General features: G+C 37.1%; 1 protein-coding gene across 7 annotated transcripts in view; it reads left to right on the plus strand.

The window, feature by feature from the left end:
* Positions 1 to 25,537, plus strand: part of Nos (nitric oxide synthase) — a 1,339,001-nt gene that overhangs the window by 114,150 nt on the left and 1,199,314 nt on the right. For 5 of the 7 annotated variants that reach the window (XM_032601207.1, XM_031933451.2, XM_032601209.1 and 2 more), the window contains 1 exon segment: positions 7,709 to 7,871. The exons of the other annotated variants lie outside the window; for them this stretch is intronic. In XM_032601207.1, the coding sequence (XP_032457098.1) occupies positions 7,709 to 7,871 (163 nt within the window). 7 annotated transcript variants of the gene reach the window in all.

Genomic DNA, 25,537 nt, shown 5'->3' on the forward strand with positions numbered 1-25,537 from the left:
AATGGTCTGTCTGCTATATTTTATTAATCACGATTATCATCCTTCTAAATAAAAAATAAATTAGAAAAATATTGAAATTATACTTTTAAAATATTTTCACGTTTTACCGACCTCTCCGCTTTAAAAGGCAAAAACAGACTGAGCTATAAAAGTACTGTCCTGGTTATTTATATACATAGTTGCGCATGCATACACTGTATAAACAAACATCGGAGAAATACGGAAATCGCTGTAGTCTAAACTGATTTGTTTGTTAATGCTTAGTCCGCTATAGTTGAACAATCAGGAATATCATCATTCGAAAGGAAACGTAAATTAGAGAAATATTAAAATTATATATCTTAAATAATTTCATGTTCTACTGTCCTGCCCGCTTCAAAGGGCAAAAACAGAATGGAATATAAAAGTACTATCCTGGCTATTTATACACAAAGTTGCGTATGCGTAGTCTGTATATACAAATATCAAGGCAATACGGTAATCGGTGTTGTCTAAACTCACTTGTAGGTTAATGCATAGTCCGCTATAGTTGAACAATCAGGAATATCATCATTCGAAAGGAAATGTAAATTATAGAAATATTAAAATTATGTATCTCAAATAATTTCATGTTCTACCGTCCTCGCCGCTACAAAGGGCAAAAACAGACTGAGCTATAAAAGTACTATCCTGGCTATTTATACACAAAGTTGCGAATGCGTAGACTGTATATACAAACATCGAGGCAATACGATAATTGGGGTAGTCTAAACTGATTTGTTTGTTAATGCTTAGTCCGCTATAGTTGAACAATCAGGAATATGATTTTTCATAAGGAAAAGTAAATTAGAGTAATATTGCAATTATATTTTTGCAATATTTTCATGTTTTATCGACCTCTTCGCGCTTCAAAGGGCAAAAACAGACTGAGCTATAAAAGCACTGTCCGGGCTATTTATATACAAAGTTGCGCATGCATAGACTTTATAAACAAACATCGAGGAAATATGGAATTCGGTGTAGTCTAAACTGACTTGTTAGATAATGGTCTGTCTGCTATATTTTATTAATCACGATTATCATCCTTCTAAATAAAAAATAAATTAGAAAAATATTGAAATTATACTTTTAAAATATTTTCACGTTTTACCGACCTCGCCGCTTCAAAGGGCAAAAACAGACTGAGCTATAAAAGTACTATCCTGGCTATTTATACACAAAGTTGCGTATGCGTAGACTGTATATACAAACATCGAGGCAATACGATAATTGGGGTAGTCTAAACTGATTTGTTTTTTAATGCTTAGTCCGCTATAATTGAACAATAAGAAATATCATCTTTCGAAAGGAAACATAAATTAGAGAAATATTAAAATTATATATCTTAAATAATTTCATGTTCTACTGTCCTGCCCGCTTCAAAGGGCAAAAACAGACTGAGCTATAAAAGCACTGTCCGGGCTATTTATATACAAAGTTGCGCATGCATAGACTGTATAAACAAACATCGGGGAAATATGGAATTCGGTGTAGTCTAAACTGACTTGTTAGATAATGGTCTGTCTACTATATTTTATTAATCACGATTATCATCCTTTTAAATAAAAAATAAATTAGAAAAATATTGAAATTATACTTTTAAAATATTTTCACGTTTTACCGACCTCTCCGCTTTAAAAGGCAAAAACTGATTGAGCTATAAAAGTACTGTCCTGGTTATTTATATACATAGTTGCACATGCATAGACTGTATAAACAAACATCAGAGAAATACGGAAATCGTTGTAGTCTAAACTGATTTGTTTGTTAATGCTTAGTCCGCTATAGTTGAACAATAAGAAATATCATCTTTCGAAAGGAAACATGAATTAGAGAAATATTAAAATTATATATCTTAAATAATTTCATGTTCTACTGTCCTGCCCGCTTCAAAGGGCAAAAACAGACTCAGCTATAAAAGTACTATCCTGGCGATTTATACACAAAGTTGCGTATTCGTAGACTGTATATACAAACATCGAGGCAATATGATAATTGGGGTAGTCTAAACTGATTTGTTTGTTAATGCTTAGTCCGCTATAGTTGAACAATAAGAAATATCATCTTTCGAAAGGAAACATAAATTAGAGAAATATTAAAATTATATATCTTAAATAATTTCATGTTCTACTGTACTGCCCGCTTCAAAGGGCAAAAACAGACTGGGCTATAAAAGTACTATCCTGGCTATTTATACACAAAGTTGCGTATGCGTGGACTGCATTTACAAACATCGAGGCAATACGGTAATCGGTGTTGTCTAAACTGACTTGTAGGTTAATACTTAGTCCGCTATAGTTGAACAATCAGGAATATCATCATTCGAAAGGAAACGTAAATTAGAGAAATATTAAAATTATATATCTTAAATAATTTCATGTTCTACTGTCCTGCCCGCTTCAAAGTGCAAAAACAGACTGGACTATAAAAGTACTATCCTGGCTATTTATAAACAAAGTTGCGTATGCGTAGTCTGTATATACAAACATCGAGGCAATACGGAAATCGCTGTAGTCTAAACTGACTTGTAGGTTAATACTTAGTCCGCTATAGTTGAACAATCAGGAATATCATCATTCGAAAGGAAACGTAAATTAGAGAAATATTAAAATTATATATCTTAAATAATTTCATGTTCTACTGTCCTGCCCGCTTCAAAGGGCAAAAACAGACTGAGCTATAAAAGTACTATCTTGGCTATTTATACACAAAGTTGCGTATGCGTAGACTGTATATACAAACATCGCGGCAATACGATAATTGGGGTAGTCTAAACTGATTTGTTTGTTAATGCTTAGTCCGCTATAGTTGAACAATAAGAAATATTATCTTTCGAAAGGAAACATAAATTAGAGAAATATTAAAATTATATATCTTAAATAATTTCATGTTCTACTGTACTGCCCGCTTCAAAGGGCAAAAACAGACTGGGCTATAAAAGTACTATCCTGGCGATTTATACACAAAGTTGCGTATGCGTGGACTGTATATACAAACATCGAGGCAATACGATAATTGGGGTAGTCTAAACTGATTTGTTTGTTAATGCTTAGTCCGCTATAGTTGAACAATAAATATATCATCTTTCGAAAGGAAACATAAATTAGAGAAATATTAAAATTATATATCTTAAATAATTTCATGTTCTACTGTACTGCCCGCTTCAAAGGGCAAAAACAGACTGGGCTATAAAAGTACTATCCTGGCGATTTATACACAAAGTTGCGTATGCGTGGACTGTATATACAAACATCGAGGCAATACGATAATTGGGGTAGTCTAAACTGATTTGATTGTTAATGCTTAGTCCGCTATAGTTGAACAATCAGGAATATCATCATTCGAAAGGAAACGTAAATTAGAGAAATATTAAAATTATATATCTTAAATAATTTCATGTTCTACTGTACTGCCCGCTTCAAAGGGCAAAAACAGACTGGGCTATAAAAGTACTATCCTGGCGATTTATACACAAAGTTGCGTATGCGTGGACTGTATATACAAACATCGAGGCAATACGATAATTGGGGTAGTCTAAACTGATTTGTTTGTTAATGCTTAGTCCGCTATAGTTGAACAATAAGAAATATCATCTTTCGAAAGGAAACATAAATTAGAGAAATATTAAAATTATATATCTTAAATAATTTCATGTTCTACTGTACTGCCCGCTTCAAAGGGCAAAAACAGACTGGGCTATAAAAGTACTATCCTGGCGATTTATACACAAAGTTGCGTATGCGTGGACTGTATATACAAACATCGAGGCAATACGGTAATCGGTGTTGTCTAAACTGACTTGTAGGTTAATGCTTAGTCCGCTATAGTTGAACAATCAGGAATATCATCATTCGAAAGGAAACGTAAATTAGAGAAATATTAAAATTATATATCTTAAATAATTTCACGTTTTACCGACCTCTCCGCTTTAAAAGGCAAAAACAGACTAAGCTATAAAAGTACTATCCTGGCTATTTATACACAAAGTTGCGTATGCGTAGACTGTATATACATACATCGAGGCAATACGATAATTGGTGTAGTCTAAACTGATTTGTTTTTTAATGCTTAATCCGCTATAGTTGAACAATCAGGAATATGATTTTTCACAAGGAAAAGTAAATTAGAGTAATATTGCAATTATATTTTTGCGCTATTTTCATGTTTTATCGACCTCTTCGTGCTTCAAAGGGCAAAAACAGACTGAGCTATAAAAGGACTGTCCGGGCTATTTATATACAAAGTTGCGCATGCATAGACTGTATAAACAAACATCGGGGAAATATGGAATTCGGTGTAGTCTAAACTGACTTGTTAGATAATGGTCTGTCTGCTATATTTTATTAATCACGATTATCATCCTTCTAAATAAAAAATAAATTAGAAAAATATTGAAATTATACTTTTAAAATATTTTCACGTTTTACCGACCTCTCCGCTTTAAAAGGCAAAAACAGACTGAGCTATAAAAGTACTGTCCTGGTTATTTATATACATAGTTGCGCATGCATACACTGTATAAACAAACATCGGAGAAATACGGAAATCGCTGTAGTCTAAACTGATTTGTTTGTTAATGCTTAGTCCGCTATAGTTGAACAATAAGAAATATCATCTTTCGAAAGGAAACGTAAATTATAGAAATATTAAAATTATATATCTCAAATAATTTCATGTTCTACCGTCCTCGCCGCTTCAAAGGGCAAAAACAGACTGAGCTATAAAAGTACTATCCTGGCTATTTATACACAAAGTTGCGTATTCGTAGACTGTATATACAAACATCGAGGCAATATGATAATTGGGGTAGTCTAAACTGATTTGTTTGTTAATGCTTAGTCCGCTATAGTTGAACAATAAGAAATATCATCTTTCGAAAGGAAACATAAATTAGAGAAATATTAAAATTATATATCTTAAATAATTTCATGTTCTACTGTACTGCCCGCTTCAAAGGGCAAAAACAGACTGGGCTATAAAAGTACTATCCTGGCTATTTATACACAAAGTTGCGTATGCGTGGACTGCATTTACAAACATCGAGGCAATACGGTAATCGGTGTTGTCTAAACTGACTTGTAGGTTCATGCTTAGTCCGCTATAGTTGAACAATCAGGAATATCATCATTTGAAAGGAAACGTAAATTAGAGAAATATTAAAATTATATATCTTAAATAATTTCATGTTCTACTGTCCTGCCCGCTTCAAAGGGCAAAAACAGACTAAGCTATAAAAGTACTGTCCTGGCTATTTATATACAAAGTTGCGCATGCGTATACTGTATAAACAAATGATTTGCAAATCTAGAGCCAATGACATTTTGAGGAGCTCGATTCTTTATCTAGCGAAATGAGTGCTAACGCCGAGAGGATAAAGTACTGGGCTGCACAAAACAGGCTAAAACTCAACGTTAGTAAAACTAAAGCAATTGTCCTGGTCTCCTCCTACTACATAAATGCACTACCCTCAGTAGCTGACACTTTTATTAATATTAGGGTTGCCTAGGTCAATTTTGAATCATCTGTGCGTAATCTGGGATTAGTGCTTGATTCTAAACTCACGTGGAAGGAGTACGTCACACAACTACATCCATCGCCAGCTTTAAAAAACTAGCTGAAGAACACTTTTTTGAACTTGAAAACATATAAACATCTTATACATCCTCCACGCATACGCACACATACTTACTTATTCTCGCTCAATCCATTTTCACCTTTACACACTCTCACTTTACACAATCTCAATAGAGATAACTTCAACTTATTATGGTATCTATTCTTTACTCATTATGCTGTAACAATGTTATTGTACAACATAATGTACGCTAATAAAATTAAGTCAATCTAAAAAATCTAAATCCAAATCTCCTCCATCTCTTCTTTTTAGCGATAATTATTTTCTTCGTCTCCTTGTTGTAGGTGTCCTCAATCTCCCATTGCGTCCCACACAGAAAGTTTTCCACCCACTCGTTCAGATCTTCTTCCTCGTACCATATATTTCCCCTGTGTACAATGATCCCTCTCTCCCACACCTTGCATTTTCCTTCCTCCATTCTTTTCCTCTTGCTTGAACTCACCACCTCAGTTTTCACTTTCTTCTCTTCCTCCTTTCCCTTGATTTTTCTTTCTCTCCTTTGCTTTGTTTTCACCTTTTTGGCATTTTCCCTTATTTCACCTATTATTCTGCTTATCTTCTCCCACTGTATTCTCTCCTCTTTTCGTTTTTCTTTTAGTATTTCGACATCTCTTTCCATCAGCTGTCTTTCCACTGCTTCTCTTATTCCTCTCTCCACCTGCAGTTTAAGAGGTCCAGCCTGGTTTAAAACCTGCAAAAAAACGGAAATTTTCTTCACCCTTTCTTTAATTTGTTTGCTGACTCCAAGACTTCTTATCATTCTCCATACCTCTTGTCCTTTAAAGTACTCTATCCATTTTTCTTCCTCTATTCCTTCATCTGCTTCTACCCTTTTCCCTTTCCTCCTTCTTTTAACTAGGTTCCAGAACTTCTTCCCTGCCCGATCCTCATTCGCATCTTTTACCTCCTTCTCTAATCCTGCCTCTTTAATTTCCCTCTTTCATTCCTCATTCCCGCCTTCACTTTCGTACATTCCTTATCCCACCAGCCCTCCCCTCGCTCTTCTTTTTTATCCTTAATCTGGTTTGCCCTCGCCGACGAAGATGTTCTACATTTCCCCCCCCCCCTCTCTCTCTCTCTCTCTCTCTCTCTCTCTCTCTCTCCCTCTCTCTCTCTCTCTCCCCCCTCTCTCTCTCCCTCTCTAATTTAATCTCTCTCCCTCTTTAATTTGGAAAACACATAAACATCGCACAAACATACACACATTCTCATTCATCTCATTTCACTTCATTCCATTACACACTCTTCACACGCACTAGCACCCTTACACAAAATTTTTATTCTTTTTATAATATACTATAATTTGTTATATGTACAACAAAATGTACAAAAATAAAGAGCAATTAATCTAATCTAATCTAATCTCTCTCTCCCTCTACCTATCTCTAGCGCCCAGTGGTCTGATTCAATTTTATCTCGTATTTTAATGGATTTTATCTTTCTTCTGCCTTCCTCATTGGTTATTCTGTAATCCGAGCACCCCATCCCTCCTATGTATGTTAGTTCCCCTTCTTCATCTCCCTCTATACTACCGTTGAGGATGCACATCCCAATTTCCTTTATCCTGTCCAGAAGTTCCTTCCCTTCCTTGTTTATTGTCTTGTCGTAAAAAACTCTTCTCTCCTCATTCCCTTTTTCATCTACGCTGCCCCTCTATATCTGTTCTCGCGTTCATATCCACACCATAAACCTTTCTACCCTCCCGCCCTTTCAACTAATTCTTCTACCTCTTCATAGTTTTTTCCTCTTCCCTGTACACTTTTTCCTTTTCACGCCTTCGCTTTAATTTTTTATCTGTTATTTTCCCTGCTTTTCCCTTTCTCTCCTTCGCCTTACCCGTCCTCACCTTTTCACTCTGTTCTTACTAAAAACATCGTAAATTGTAATCGCCTCCTCTACTGTGTCTGACGCTACCAAGCGCAACAAACCGTCTACCGTTTAGTTATCTTATATCTTATTTCATAATGATCCACAATCCCATTTAATTCCTCCGAGGTTCTTTGACTATTTAAAATGTCGCTATGGTTAATAGCAATATTTCATTAAATATTTCAGATTAGATAGTGATGCTCATAAATCACGTTGGGATTCTGTTAGAAAAGAAATATCAACAACTGGCACATATCAATTAACTGAAACCGAATTAATTTTCGGAGCCAAATTAGCTTGGAGAAATGCGTCCAGATGCATCGGCCGAATTCAATGGTCAAAACTTCAGGTATAAAAACGTATAGCATTTGAGCTTATTAATTTTTTAATGTGAAAATTGCTTTTTAATTAATAATAATCGAGTATTGGAAATACAAGCTCGTCCGTAGCACGTAATCAGTGAGTTTACAAGGAAAGACAATTAAAATCGCTTAGTAAAACTCGATTATTATCCGTAAGACCAATATTTTTTTTGTTTATCCGGAGAGTTGGAGGAATGCATAATGCACCATGACAGGAGCCGTGCGAGACTCCCCGTGTGTGAGGCTCTCCTGGTGTGGGACAACACCAGGCATACTCACTAAAACTCCCGCTCTCAGAAGGGCCCCCCCCCCCCGGTAGCCGCTTTCGCATTCCTTCGGGGGGTCGCCTGGCTTAAGCTATTCTAGCCGACAACTAGTCTTGCAAGCAACCGTCATTGTTCTTCGCGCGGAGAACCGTCTCCACGTACTCCATTATCTCATCCCAGTTCTGCTTGCTATCAAGCATCGTTTCAGCTACAGTCTCGGGCGTGAACGCCCCTATCGTCAGCTCCAGTACTCTACGTTTCTCTGCCCAGCGTGGGCAGTCAAAAAACATGTGTCTCACGTCGTCCCGTTCGTCACCGCAGTACTTACACCCCGGTGATGCCACCCTGTTCATCGCGAACAGGTAGCTTCTAAAGTATCCGTGACCGGAGAGAAACTGGGTAAGGTAAAAGTTAACCTCCCCCCACTTCCTGTCCACCTACGGGCATACATCTTTAATAAGGATCCTAGTCCACCTAGTCTTAGGACATTCGATCCACCTAGTCTGTCAATTGCACATTGTTATTTCTCTTTCTTCCGCGGCGATCGAGATGCTATTCGACGCTAAGCGAGCCTCGTAGATCCGCTTGCGTTCAGTCGCAAGAAGATCCACGGGGATTACCCCCGCGATTACCATCGATGCCTCGGCCTCGACCGTCCGGTAGGAGCATGCTATTCTAAAGGCTCCCCGTCGCTGTACAGCCGTTATCTTCTTCCGATACTTATTCATACTCATCGCGTCGGCCCACACCTCTGCTCCGTATAATAGCATAGAGTTGGTGGTCGCCATGAGTAGCCGCCTGACTGTTGGCCTAGGCCCGCGCACGTTGGCCATGAGTCGGCTAAGCTGACCTATCCTAGTCATGGCTTTTTTACAGACGCGATTTAGATATTCTCCGTAGTTCAGGTTAGTGTCCAGAGTTACCCCTAGATACTTTGCTGATGGTTTCGTCGTTATAGTCTCGCCGCCTACCTTCATCGGTATGATGGTAGGTATGCGCTTTCCTGTCAGGAGGACTATTTCGGTCTTATTAGGCTTACTTATTTCGCTTACTTTCCTTTATCGCGTCCTTCAGCCTTTTTCGCGCCCGGTCGTGTCTCTCGTACAAGTTCTGGGCTTCAGGCCTTTGTCTTTTCAGAGCTTTTTGAGCCTCCCTCCTAGCGTGAAAGCAATTTTTTCTGAGTTTTGCAATTTCCTCCGTCCACCAGTATACCGGGTGTCTTATATGGCCGCAAGACACCCTTGGCATAGCTGCGTCGCACAACTCCGTGATGAGACGTGTTGTACGTTCTACTAGTGCTTCGGCTTTTTCGCGTCCGCTCAGTTGCCGAGGGAGCCCAATTGATGGGAACTCCGCCCTTTGCATCTCTTCAGCAAGTCTGTCCCGGTTCATGCGCCGGGTATTCCACCGTGGCGTCTGCCTTTTTCTTTCTCTGGTCCTGTTTCTGTGGTCGTCCTGGATGTCAAAAAGTATATACTGGTGGTCACTTGCAGTATATTCCTCCATGACATGCCAATCCCTGATTTTGCGGATTGTCGTTTCGCTTGCGAAAGTTACGTCCGGTATAGATTCCCCAAAACCTGGTCTGCGATAGGTAGTGGTGTTTCCCTCGTTTGCTACCACTAAGCTTAGTCGAGCTGCCATCTCGAGGATGGCCCTGCTACCTCTGCAATTCGTTGTCGTCATACTCCATTCCGTGGCCTTCGCGTTGAAGTCGCCCCCAATGACGAGTTCCCCGGATACGTCTCTTATTGCGTCCTCTAGCACCCCTAGTCGAAATCCGCCGCAGTAAGGTTCGGTGAGAGATATACGCTGAAGTAACTGATGCGGTCCACCCTTACCCGTACGTAGTCATCCCCCGTCCCTGATTCTGCGATTCCGCGCCTGGGCACCCAGACTGCGGCGGTCCTTGCATCGTTGGACACCCAGCCGGGTGTGCCTCGATCCGTGTACTGTTCGCTTATCAGGAGGATGTCCGCTTTCTCCTCTGCGACAAATTGCGGTAGGAGATCGTGAGCCTACTTCTGTGCAGGTTACCTTGAAGTATCCGCGCCATTAACCTTGCGTTTTTCCCGCTTTTAAGGCCGCCCGGAAGACCGCGCACGTACCGGTGCCTGGTGCATGCACCGTCTTGTCCTCGGCCATCTTAGCGTCTTTGCATAAGAAACACCTCCTTTGTTGGGTTGGCACAGTGCATAGTGCTGCCTTGTGCCCACTCGCGCCACACTTCCAGCAGTTGGCGCTCCTGTCGGGTCCTTTACATCTCGCCTTTACGTGCCCGTAACCGAGGCAGCGATAACATCGCGTGGGGTTCGCGCGAACTCTCACTCGGCAGTTTATCCAGCCGATACGGATATTCCCTTTTTTTAGTAGAGCCACCCTCTGCTCCCTCGTGTTCGACTCGAACAGATGGACTTTGGCATCTTCTTCGACCGTCTCGGCTGTGATAGCACTGCCGACATCGTCCTGCGTCGTAAGACTGTCGATGTCTCTAATTTCCAGTGTGATTCTGGAGATCTTTCCCCTGACTGTGCCTGCCTTTCCAATGACGGTTTGGATGGCCGTTTTAAGTGATTCCATTTTATCATCACTCTTACCTACGCCAATCAGAACGCCGCCCTCTTTTGTCTTGCTGAGATACTTAACCTCCGTATTCAGCTCCTCCGGCTTTACTCTTGCCTTGATCTGTCCCAAGATCTCGGCGTAAGTTTTTCCCGGTTCCGGTCTTACGACGATTGCATCTCCTCTCCGCCGCGGGATCATCTCTGCCTTTTTCCTCAGTTGTTGAGGCTGGTCTTGATCCTGATTTTTCTTCTCCTTCTTCTTTGCCTTTCTCCCTGCCGCTAGTTGCCAAGGCTCTTGTGCCTCTGCAGTTTTGTTGCTCGTGGAGGGTGCCCTTCTGTCCTCTTTCTTGTCTGTTTTGGCGGGGGTACCATCTCCTCCGTCGGATGATTCCCGCTCCCTCTTCTTCGACTTTGTCGTCCTCTGAGGCTTTTGATTGTCTGCTCTGGGTTGTTGGGGGGACTGCCTCTTTGCAGCAGCTTCCATCTTATCGAGGGTCGTGAGATCTTCGATTATGGTGGATCCTATAATAGGTAATCCATCCTTAATCGTAATATTCACGTTCTTCTGCTTCTCCAGAGTTTTCATCATTTCTCTGGTCGTGTGCCTTATTTCCAGTAGCTTGTCTCGCAGGCTGGCATGATCTTTTAGCCATGCCTTTATGGTCTGGCTCTCTTCATCTACCGGTGCCTTCTTCTCGAACCGGTACTCTGCTGCGCTCATGGCGCTGGCTATGCTGGCACTGCTGCTTGCTTTGTGGATTGGGTATCCACCGTCTTGTGCTGTTGGCACCCTTAGGGTTTCCAATTCCAGGACTTCCTGTGTATTTTCTTGATGTTCGTTATTGGTCTCCATGTTTAGTAGTTTTCTTCATCCCGGCATGTGTCCGACCACCCGGATCCCCCTGTCTATAGGGGCAGCTGGCATGGCCCCAACAAATGACTGAAGGCGGTACCAGACTGGGCATATCATACCGGGGTATAGCACGCGCTATCGAACTAGTCCACCTCGGCTCTCTCGAACCTCCCACCACGAATGAAGGTGCTCGGCTCTCTGGAGAGTTTCCGGCAGACGTCATTCGATATCACGTACTCGCCTAAGCCGATTGACTATAATTGGCTAGATTCCGGCCTCCCGTCTCGCACGTCAGCGGAAGCCAAAGATGGGTCAGGTCACTTCCGCATGCAACTTCAGATCGCCTCGCCACCCAGGTTCTCCATTTGGCGGCTCACGGGTCGCACCGCACGACCAACAAAGCGGACATCCTCCTGATAAGCGAACAGTACACGGATCGAGACACACCCGGCTGGGTGTCCAACGATGCAAGGACCGCCGCAGTCTGGGTGCCCAGGCGCGGAATCGCAGAATCAGGGACGGGGGATGACTACGTACGGGTAAGGGTGGGCCGCATCAGTTACTTCAGCGTATATCTCTCACCGAACCTTACTGCGGCGGATTTCGACTAGGGGTGCTAGAGGACGCAATAAGAGATGTATCCGGGGAACTCGTGACCTTAACTCTAACCTTAACTCAGAGAACTCGAAATGCAACTTTTGTTCGTGAACGCCGTCATCATGAATATGACGAAAACGATCCTCGTGTTATTACCATTCTAGCGATTATTCATCTTGATCCTCACATTAGTACTCGACAAATAGAAAGAGTAATAGGTATACCTCAATCAACAGCATCCCGAATATTGAGAGCGAGAAGATATCATCCTTATCACATAACATTAACACAACAGTTAACTCCAAATGATATGATTTTGCGAGTACGTTTTTGTCGATGGGCAATACGAATGATTCAACAAGATCAAGACTTTTTCAGGCACGTTCTTTTTTCAGATGAATCGACATTCAGAAACACTGGAGAATTGAATAGACATAATTGCCATTATTGGTCAGATGAAAATCCTCATTGATTCAGGCCCATAGACAATCAACACCGCTGGAGTGTTATGGTCTGGTGTGGAATCATCAATGGCTATTTGATTGGTCCTTATTTCTTTGAAGAGAACGTGAATGGGGTAAACTTTTTGAGATTACTTCGAGACATCTTACCTGAATTACTAGAAAATGTAGACCTAGTCACAAGGCTAAGAATGTGGATCCAATTAGATGGAGCACCACCACATTATGCACGCATTGTTCGTGATTATTTAAACACCCGCTACAATGGCAGGTGGATTGGGCGAGGTGGCCCAGTTGCCTGGCCCCCTCGTTCACCTGATTTAACCCCTCCCGATTTTTACTTATGGGGATATCTTAAGAATGTTGTTTATGCTCAACGACCAACAACGCGAGATAATATGATCGAACGCATTCGTACAGCTTGTGCAGCAATCCCTCGAGATGTTCTACTTAGAACCATAAGATTATTCAGAGCTCGACTTGATCTTTGCATCCAACAAAACGGCGATAATTTCGAACAATTAATCAATGGTTAACTCTAGTTAACATTCCATAAAAATACCAAAAAAATAACAAAAAGGGAAAAAACAAAAAAAAACAAATAAAAAAAAATAAAACAAAAAATGAGATGCTAAATCCTTTTGACAACCTCCTCGATGGTGCATCCTGGGTTCGGCTGATGTCAAAGGTAATTTCCGCACAAAAGATGATTTGTTTCCAAAATCACATGTTCGAACGTAAAATTTCCCGTTCTTTCCATTTCTGGTGCCAAAAGTAGGGGTTTCTATTTGAAAAAATTGACTTGACCTTCAAATGACCTAGAAGGTCATGCTCAATGACATTGTCAAGGTCATCATCAGATAGCCAGGGAAAAATCCTAAAACTTTTACCCGAAACTTTTTTCGCTGGCATGCTTTGCCAACGAGATAATTGAGATTAAAGATTAAAATGACTCACCCTGTATATATACTAGGGGGTAGGTTCCCCCTACTCTTACACTTACACTTTACACTAGCAGCAGATGCCTCACTCGCTGACGTTCGCTCAGTTGTATATCAATGAAGATCGTATATATATATATATATATATAGGTATATATATATATATATACCTTTGCCGAAGTTTGGGGACGTTGTATACATCGCTATACAAACACTATATATAGATGTACATGACGTCGCTGAGCTCAAAAATCATAATGTATACCCCAATTTTTATAGTTTAAACAGAGTTATTTGAAAAAATAGTAGTTTAGGCTCTATCATTTACGTATACATCGTATTTTGAGGACATTTATATGTATACAGTCATTTGAGACCAAATAAATATATGTATACCTAATTTTGGGGACTTACAGCTATTATGCGTAAAAAGGAATAAAATCAATAGAGAAGAACAGCGACAAATGGAACATGATATATACCTATATAGTTTTATGCTTATAATGAGGTGTACATCAACAAATATGTTCCTAAACTTAGGTACGCGTACAACAGTTTAACGAGATAATACTGCTGTCTGATATTATGACAATTATATCAATAATCAGCTTTTATTGTAATAAGTGCAATCTATACGACGTTAATTTACGCATAGAACTTGGCTTGGATAATCGTTTCAAAATAACGTAGTAGTAATGGCTAGAGAAAATACCGTAGATCTTTCGCACGTGCAAAAACTTGCTTGGTTAATCGAATCCAGAAGCGAAAATAAACAAAATATATACATAAAAATCTAATAAAACATAAATTGTATCCACAATCTAAAACTCTGAGAAAATAAATTAAACAAAACTTTGAGGGCAGCATCGTCACGACCCTCGAATTGAGCGTCCTCAAAATTCGGTATACATATATAGTTTTGGACTTATAATGAGGTGTACATCGACAAATATGTTCCTAAACGTAGGTACGCGTACAACAGTTTAACGAGATAACACTGTTGTCTGATATTATGACAATTTAATCAATAATCAGCTTTTATGGTAATAAGTTCAATCTATGAGACATTACTTTACGCATAGAACATGGCTTAAATTAAGTAATGGCTAAAAAATAACGTAGATCTTCGCACGTGCAAAAACATGCTTAGTTAATCGAATCCAGGATCGAAAATAAAAAAATATAAACATAAATTGTATCCACAATCTAAAACTCTGAGAAAATAAATTAAACAAAACTTTGAGGGCAGCATCGCCACGACCCTCGAATTGAGCGTCCTCAAAATTCGGTATACATATATAGTTTTGGACTTATAATGAGGTGTACATCGACAAATATGTTCCTAAACTTAGGTACGCGTACAACAGTTTAACGAGATAACACTGCTGTCTGATATTATGACAATTTAATCAATAATCAGCTTTTATGGTAATGAGTGCAATCTATGAGACATTACTTTACGCAGAGAACATGGCTTAAATTATCGTTCCAAAATAACCTTGTAGTAATGGCTAGAAAAAATATCGTAGATGTTTCGCACGTGCAAAAACAAGCATAGTTAATCGAATCCAGGATCGAAAATAAAAAAAATATAAACATAAATTGTATCCACAATCTAAAACTCTGAGAAAATAAATTAAACAAAACTTTGAGGGCAGCATCGCCACGACCCTCGAATTGAGCGTCCTCAAAATTCGGTATACATATATAGTTTTGGACTTACAATTAAGTGTACATCGACAAATATGTTTCTAAACGTAGGTACGCGTACAACAGTTTAACGAGATAACACTGCTGTCTGATATTATGACAATTTAATCAATAATCAGCTTTTATGGTAATAAGTTCAATCTATGAGACATTACTTTACGCATAGAACATGGCTTAAATTAAGTAATGGCTAAAAAATAACGTAGATCTTCGCACGTGCAAAAACATGCTTAGTTAATCGAATCCAGGATCGAAAATAAAAAAATATAAACATAAATTGTATCCACAATCTAAAACTCTGAGCAAATAAATTAAACGAAACTTTGAGGAAAGCATCGCCACGACTGTCGAATTGAGCGTCCTCAAAATTCGGTATACATATATAGTTTTGGACTTATAATGAGGTGTACATCGACAAATATGTTCCTAAACGTAGGTACGCGTACAACAGTTTAACGAGATAACACTGCTGTCTGATATTATGACAATTTAATCAATAATCAGCTTTTATGGTAATAAGTTCAATCTATGAGACATTACTTTACGCATAGAACATGGCTTAAATTAAGTAATGGCTAAAAAATAACGTAGATCTTCGCACGTGCAAAAACATGCTTAGTTAATCGAATCCAGGATCGAAAATAAAAAAATATAAACATAAATTGTATCCACAATCTAAAACTCTGAGAAAATAAATTAAACAAAACTTTGAGGGCAGCATCGCCACGACCCTCGAATTGAGCGTCCTCAAAATTCGGTATACATATATAGTTTTGGACTTATAATGAGGTGTACATCGACAAATATGTTCCTAAACGTAGGTACGCGTACAACAGTTTAACGAGATAACACTGCTGTCTGATATTATGACAATTCAATCAATAATCAGCTTTTATGGTAATAAGTTCAATCTATGAGACATTACTTTACGCATAGAACATGGCTTAAATTAAGTAATGGCTAAAAAATAACGTAGATCTTCGCACGTGCAAAAACATGCTTAGTTAATCGAATCCAGGATCGAAAATAAAAAAATATAAACATAAATTGTATCCACAATCTAAAACTCTGAGAAAATAAATTAAACAAAACTTTGAGGGCAGCATCGCCACGACCCTCGAATTGAGCGTACTCAAAATTCGGTATACATATATAGTTTTGGACTTATAATGAGGTGTACATCGACAAATATGTTCCTAAACGTAGGTACGCGTACAACAGTTTAACGAGATAACACTGCTGTCGGATATTATGACAATTTAATCAATAATCAGCTTTTATGGTAATGAGTGCAATCTATGAGACATTACTTTACGCAGAGAACATGGCTTAAATTATCGTTCCAAAATAACCTTGTAGTAATGGCTAGAAAAAATATCGTAGATGTTTCGCACGTGCAAGAACAAGCATAGTTAATCGAATCCAGGATCGAAAATAAAAAAAATATAAACATAAATTGTATCCACAATCTAAAACTCTGAGAAAATAAATTAAACAAAACTTTGAGGGCAGCATCGCCACGACCCTCGAATTGAGCGTCCTCAAAATTCGGTATACATATATAGTTTTGGACTTACAATGAAGTGTACATCGACAAATATGTTCCTAAACGTAGGTACGCGTACAACAGTTTAACGAGATAACACTGCTGTCTGATATTATGACAATTTAATCAATAATCAGCTTTTATGGTAATAAGTTCAATCTATGAGACATTACTTTACGCATAGAACATGGCTTAAATTAAGTAATGGCTAAAAAATAACGTAGATCTTCGCACGTGCAAAAACATGCTTAGTTAATCGAATCCAGGATCGAAAATAAAAAAATATAAACATAAATTGTATCCACAATCTAAAACTCTGAGAAAATAAATTAAACAAAACTTTGAGGGCAGCATCGCCACGACCCTCGAATTGAGCGTCCTCAAAATTCGGTATACATATATAGTTTTGGACTTATAATGAGGTGTACATCGACAAATATGTTCCTAAACTTAGGTACGCGTACAACAGTTTAACGAGATAACACTGCTGTCTGATATTATGACAATTTAATCAATAATCAGCTTTTATGGTAATAAGTTCAATCTATGAGACATTACTTTACGCATAGAACATGGCTTAAATTAAGTAATGGCTAAAAAATAACGTAGATCTTCGCACGTGCGAAAACATGCTTAGTTAATCAAATCCAGAAGCGAAAATAAACAAAATATATACATAAAAATCTAATAAAACATAAATTGTATCCACAATTTAAAACTCTGAGAAAATAAATTAAACAAAACTTTGAGGGCAGCATCGCCACGACCCTCGAATTGAGCGTCCTCAAAATTCGGTATACGTATATAGTTTTGGACTTATAATGAGGTGTACATCGACAAATATGTTCCTAAACTTAGGTACGTGTAAAAATTTTAAAATAAGATAAAACTGCTGTCTGATATTATGACAATTTAATTAATAATCAGTTTTTATGGTAATAAGTGCAATCTATAAGAAATTACTTTACGCATAGAACTTGGCTTAAATAATCGTTTTAAAATAATCATGTAGTGATGGCTAAAAAAAATATCGTAGATCTTTCGGACAAGCGAAAACTTGCTTAGTTATACGAATCCAGAAGCGAAAATAAACAAAATATAAACATAAAAATCTAATAAAGCATAAATTGTATCCACAATTTAAAACTTTGAGCAAATAAATTAAACGAAACTTTGAGGAAAGCATCGCCACGACTGTCGAATTGAGCGTCCTCAAAATTCGGTATACATATATAGTTTTGGACTTATAATGAGGTGTACATCGACAAATATGTTCCTAAACGTAGGTACGCGTACAACAGTTTAACGAGATAACACTGCTGTCTGATATTATGACAATTTAATCAATAATCAGCTTTTATGGTAATAAGTTCAATCTATAAGACATTACTTTACGCATAGAACATGGCTTAAATTAAGTAATGGCTAAAAAATAACGTAGATCTTCGCACGTGCAAAAACATGCTTAGTTAATCGAATCCAGGATCGAAAATAAAAAAATATAAACATAAATTGTATCCACAATCTAAAACTCTGAGAAAATAAATTAAACAAAACTTTGAGGGCAGCATCGCCACGACCCTCGAATTGAGCGTCCTCAAAATTCGGTATACATATATAGTTTTGGACTTATAATGAGGTGTACATCGACAAATATGTTCCTAAACTTAGGTACGCGTACAACAGTTTAACGAGATAACACTGCTGTCTGATATTATAACAATTTAATCAATAATCAGCTTTTATGGTAATAAGTGCAATCTATGAGACATTACTTTACGCAGAGAACATGGCTTAAATTATCGTTCCAAAATAACCTTGTAGTAATGGCTAGAAAAAATATCGTAGATGTTTCGCACGTGCAAAAACAAGCATAGTTAATCGAATCCAGGATCGAAAATAAAAAAAATATAAACATAAATTGTATCCACAATCTAAAACTCTGAGAAAATAAATTAAACAAAACTTTGAGCGCAGCATCGCCACGACCCTCGAATTAAGCGTCCTCAAAATTCGGTATACATATATAGTTTTGGACTTATAATGAGGTGTACATCGACAAATATGTTCCTAAACGTAGGTACGCGTACAACAGTTTAACGAGATAACACTGCTGTCTGATATTATGACAATTCAATCAATAATCAGCTTTTATGGTAATAAGTTCAATCTATGAGACATTACTTTACGCATAGAACATGGCTTAAATTAAGTAATGGCTAAAAAATAACGTAGATCTTCGCACGTGCAAAAACATGCTTAGTTAATCGAATCCAGGATCGAAAATAAAAAAATATAAACATAAATTGTATCCACAATCTAAAACTCTGAGAAAATAAATTAAACAAAACTTTGAGGGCAGCATCGCCACGACCCTCGAATTGAGCGTACTCAAAATTCGGTATACATATATAGTTTTGGACTTATAATGAGGTGTACATCGACAAATATGTTCCTAAACGTAGGTACGCGTACAACAGTTTAACGAGATAACACTGCTGTCGGATATTATGACAATTTAATCAATAATCAGCTTTTATGGTAATGAGTGCAATCTATGAGACATTACTTTACGCAGAGAACATGGCTTAAATTATCGTTCCAAAATAACCTTGTAGTAATGGCTAGAAAAAATATCGTAGATGTTTCGCACGTGCAAGAACAAGCATAGTTAATCGAATCCAGGATCGAAAATAAAAAAAATATAAACATAAATTGTATCCACAATCTAAAACTCTGAGAAAATAAATTAAACAAAACTTTGAGGGCAGCATCGCCACGACCCTCGAATTGAGCGTCCTCAAAATTCGGTATACATATATAGTTTTGGACTTATAATGAGGTGTACATCGACAAATATGTTCCTAAACGTAGGTACGCGTACAACAGTTTAACGAGATAACACTGCTGTCTGATATTATGACAATTTAATCAATAATCAGCTTTTATGGTAATAAGTTCAATCTATGAGACATTACTTTACGCATAGAACATGGCTTAAATTAAGTAATGGCTAAAAAATAACGTAGATCTTCGCACGTGCAAAAACATGCTTAGTTAATCGAATCCAGGATCGAAAATAAAAAAATATAAACATAAATTGTATCCACAATCTAAAACTCTGAGAAAATAAATTAAACAAAACTTTGAGGGCAGCATCGCCACGACCCTCGAATTGAGCGTCCTCAAAATTCGGTATACATATATAGTTTTGGACTTATAATGAGGTGTACATCGACAAATATGTTCCTAAACTTAGGTACGCGTACAACAGTTTAACGAGATAACACTGCTGTCTGATATTATGACAATTTAATCAATAATCAGCTTTTATGGTAATAAGTTCAATCTATGAGACATTACTTTACGCATAGAACATGGCTTAAATTAAGTAATGGCTAAAAAATAACGTAGATCTTCGCACGTGCAAAAACATGGTTAGTTAATCGAATCCAGGATCGAAAATAAAAAAATATAAACATAAATTGTATCCACAATCTAAAACTCTGAGAAAATAAATTAAACAAAACTTTGAGGGCAGCATCGCCACGACCCTAGAATTGAGCGTCCTCAAAATTCGGTATACATATATAGTTTTGGACTTATAATGAGGTGTACATCGACAAATATGTTCCTAAACTTAGGTACGCGTACAACAGTTTAACGAGATAAAACTGCTGTCTGATATTATGACAATTTAATCAATAATCAGCTTTTATGGTAATGAGTGCAATCTATGAGACATTACTTTACGCAGAGAACATGGCTTAAATTATCGTTCCAAAATAACCTTGTAGTAATGGCTAGAAAAAATATCGTAGATGTTTCGCACGTGCAAAAACAAGCATAGTTAATCGAATCCAGGATCGAAAATAAAAAAAATATAAACATAAATTGTATCCACAATCTAAAACTCTGAGAAAATAAATTAAACAAAACTTTGAGGGCAGCATCGCCACGACCCTCGAATTAAGCGTCCTCAAAATTCGGTATACATATATAGTTTTGGACTTATAATGAGGTGTACATCGACAAATATGTTCCTAAACGTAGGTACGCGTAGATAACACTGCTGTCTGATATTATGACAATTTAATCAATAATCAGCTTTTATGGTAATAAGTGCAATCTATGAGACGTTAATTTACGCATAGAACTTGGCTTGGATAATCGTTTCAAAATAACGTAGTAGTAATGGCTAGAGAAAATACCGTAGATCTTTCGCACGTGCAAAAACTTGCTTGGTTAATCGAATCCAGAAGCGAAAATAAACAAAATATATACATAAAAATCTAATAAAACATAAATTGTATCCACAATCTAAAACTCTGAGAAAATAAATTAAACAAAACTTTGAGGGCAGCATCGCCACGACCCTCGAATTGAGAGTCCTCAAAATTCGGTATACATATATAGTTTTGGACTTATAATGAGGTGTACATCGACAAATATGTTCCTAAACGTAGGTACGCGTACAACAGTTTAACGAGATAACACTGCTGTCTGATATTATGACAATTTAATCAATAATCAGCTTTGATGGTAATGAGTGCAATCTATGAGACATTACTTTACGCAGAGAACATGGCTTAAATTATCGTTCCAAAATAACCTTGTAGTAGTGGCTAGAAAAAATATCGTAGATGTTTCGCACGTGCAAAAACAAGCATAGTTAATCGAATCCAGGATCGAAAATAAAAAAAATATAAACATAAATTGTATCCACAATCTAAAACTCTGAGAAAATAAATTAAACAAAACTTTGAGGGCAGCATCGCCACGACCCTCGAATTAAGCGTCCTCAAAATTCGGTATACATATATAGTTTTGGACTTATAATGAGGTGTACATCGACAAATATGTTCCTAAACGTCGGTACGCGTAGATAACACTGCTGTCTGATATTATGACAATTTAATCAATAATCAGCTTTTATGGTAATAAGTGCAATCTATGAGACGTTAATTTACGCATAGAACTTGGCTTGGATAATCGTTTCAAAATAACGTAGTAGTAATGGCTAGAGAAAATACCGTAGATCTTTCGCACGTGCAAAAACTTGCTTGGTTAATCGAATCCAGAAGCGAAAATAAACAAAATATATACATAAAATATAATAAAACATAAATTGTATCCACAATCTAAAACTCTGAGAAAATAAATTAAACAAAACTTTGAGGGCAGCATCGCCACGACCCTCGAATTGAGCGTCCTCAAAATTCGGTATACATATATAGTTTTGGACTTATAATGAGGTGTACATCGACAAATATGTTCCTAAACGTAGGTACGCGTACAACAGTTTAACGAGATAACACTGCTGTCTGATATTATGACAATTTAATCAATAATCAGCTTTTATGGTAATGAGTGCAATCTATGAGACATTACTTTACGCAGAGAACATGGCTTAAATTATCGTTCCAAAATAACCTTGTAGTAATGGCTAGAAAAAATATCGTAGATGTTTCGCACGTGCAAAAACAAGCATAGTCAATCGAATCCAGGATCGAAAATAAAAAAAATATAAACATAAATTGTATCCACAATCTAAAACTCTGAGAAAATAAATTAAACAAAACTTTGAGGGCAGCATCGCCACGACCCTCGAATTAAGCGTCCTCAAAATTCGGTATACATATATAGTTTTGGACTTATAATGAGGTGTACATCGACAAATATGTTCCTAAACGTCGGTACGCGTACAACAGTTTAACGAGATAACACTGCTGTCTGATATTATGACAATTTAATCAATAATCAGCTTTTATGGTAATAAGTTCAATCTATGAGACGTTAATTTACGCATAGAACTTGGCTTGGATAATCGTTTCAAAATAACGTAGTAGTAATGGCTAGAGAAAATACCGTAGATCTTTGGCACGTGCAAAAACTTGCTTGGTTAATCGAATCCAGAAGCGAAAATAAACAAAATATATACATAAAAATCTAATAAAACATGAATTGTATCCACAATCTAAAACTCTGAGAAAATAAATTAAACAAAACTTTGAGGGCAGCATCGCCACGACCCTCGAATTGAGCGTCCTCAAAATTCGGTATACATATCTAGTTTTGGACTTATAATGAGGTGTACATCGACAAATATGTTCCTAAACGTAGGTACGCGTACAACAGTTTAACGAGATAACACTGCTGTCGGATATTATGACAATTTAATCAATAATCAGCTTTTATGGTAATGAGTGCAATCTATGAGACATTACTTTACGCAGAGAACATGGCTTAAATTATCGTTCCAAAATAACCTTGTAGTAATGGCTAGAAAAAATATCGTAGATGTTTCGCACGTGCAAAAACAAGCATAGTTAATCGAATCCAGGATCGAAAATAAAAAAAATATAAACATAAATTGTATCCACAATCTAAAACTCTGAGAAAATAAATTAAACAAAACTTTGAGGGCAGCATCAGCCACGACCCTCGAATTGAGCGTCCTCAAAATTCGGTATACATATATAGTTTTGGACTTATAATGAGGTGTACATCGACAAATATGTTCCTAAACGTAGGTACGCGTACAACAGTTTAACGAGATAACACTGCTGTCTGATATTATGACAATTTAATCAATAATCAGCTTTTATGGTAATAAGTTCAATCTATGAGACATTACTTTACGCATAGAACATGGCTTAAATTAAGTAATGGCTAAAAAATAACGTAGATCTTCGCACGTGCAAAAACATGCTTAGTTAATCGAATCCAGGATCGAAAATAAAAAAATATAAACATAAATTGTATCCACAATCTAAAACTCTGAGAAAATAAATTAAACAAAACTTTGAGGGCAGCATCGCCACGACCCTCGAATTGAGCGTCCTCAAAATTCGGTATACATATATAGTTTTGGACTTATAATGAGGTGTACATCGACAAATATGTTCCTAAACTTAGGTACGCGTACAACAGTTTAACGAGATAACACTGCTGTCTGATATTATGACAATTTAATCAATAATCAGCTTTTATGGTAATGAGTGCAATCTATGAGACATTACTTTACCAGAGAACATGGCTTAAATTATCGTTCCAAAATAACCTTGTAGTAATGGCTAGAAAAAATATCGTAGATGTTTCGCACGTGCAAAAACAAGCATAGTTAATCGAATCCAGGATCGAAAATAAAAAAAATATAAACATAAATTGTATCCACAATCTAAAACTCTGAGAAAATAAATTAAACAAAACTTTGAGGGCAGCATCGCCACGACCCTCGAATTAAGCGTCCTCAAAATTCGGTATACATATATAGTTTTGGACTTATAATGAGGTGTACATCGACAAATATGTTCCTAAACGTAGGTACGCGTAAGGATAACACTGCTGTCTGATATTATGACAATTTAATCAATAATCAGCTTTTATGGTAATAAGTGCAATCTATGAGACGTTAATTTACGCATAGAACTTGGCTTGGATAATCGTTTCAAAATAACGTAGTAGTAATGGCTAGAGAAAATACCGTAGATCTTTCGCACGTGCAAAAACTTGCTTGGTTAATCGAATCCAGAAGCGAAAATAAACAAAATATATACATAAAAATCTAATAAAACATAAATTGTATCCACAATCTAAAACTCTGAGAAAATAAATTAAACAAAACTTTGAGGGCAGCATCGCCACGACCCTCGAATTGAGAGTCCTCAAAATTCGGTATACATATATAGTTTTGGACTTATAATGAGGTGTACATCGACAAATATGTTCCTAAACGTAGGTACGCGTACAACAGTTTAACGAGATAACACTGCTGTCTGATATTATGACAATTTAATCAATAATCAGCTTTTATGGTAATGAGTGCAATCTATGAGACATTACTTTACGCAGAGAACATGGCTTAAATTATCGTTCCAAAATAACCTTGTAGTAGTGGCTAGAAAAAATATCGTAGATGTTTCGCACGTGCAAAAACAAGCATAGTTAATCGAATCCAGGATCGAAAATAAAAAAAATATAAACATAAATTGTATCCACAATCTAAAACTCTGAGAAAATAAATTAAACAAAACTTTGAGGGCAGCATCGCCACGACCCTCGAATTGAGCGTCCTCAAAATTCGGTATACATATATAGTTTTGGACTTATAATGAGGTGTACATCGACAAATATGTTCCTAAACGTCGGTACGCGTAAGATAACACTGCTGTCTGATATTATGACAATTTAATCAATAATCAGCTTTTATGGTAATAAGTGCAATCTATGAGACATTACTTTACGCATAGAACTTGGCTTATAATCGTTCAAATAACGTAGTAATGGCTAGAAAAATACGTAGATCTTTCGCACGTGCAAAAACTGCTTAGTTAATCGAATCCAGAAGCGAAAATAAACAAAATATAACATAAAAATCTAATAAACATAAATTGTATCCACAATCTAAAACTCTGAGAAAATAAATTAAACAAAACTTTGAGGGCAGCATCGCCACGACCCTCGAATTGAGCGTCCTCAAAATTCGGTATACATATATAGTTTTGGACTTATAATGAGGTGTACATCGACAAATATGTTCCTAAACGTAGGTACGCGTACAACAGTTTAACGAGATAACACTGCTGTCTGATATTATGACAATTTAATCAATAATCAGCTTTTATGGTAATGAGTGCAATCTATGAGACATTACTTTACGCAGAGAACATGGCTTAAATTATCGTTCCAAAATAACCTTGTAGTAATGGCTAG

Source organism: Nasonia vitripennis (genome assembly GCF_009193385.2).
Source record: "Nasonia vitripennis strain AsymCx chromosome 1 unlocalized genomic scaffold, Nvit_psr_1.1 chr1_random0002, whole genome shotgun sequence".
In the NCBI taxonomy this organism is placed as follows: Eukaryota; Metazoa; Arthropoda; class Insecta; order Hymenoptera; family Pteromalidae; genus Nasonia; species Nasonia vitripennis.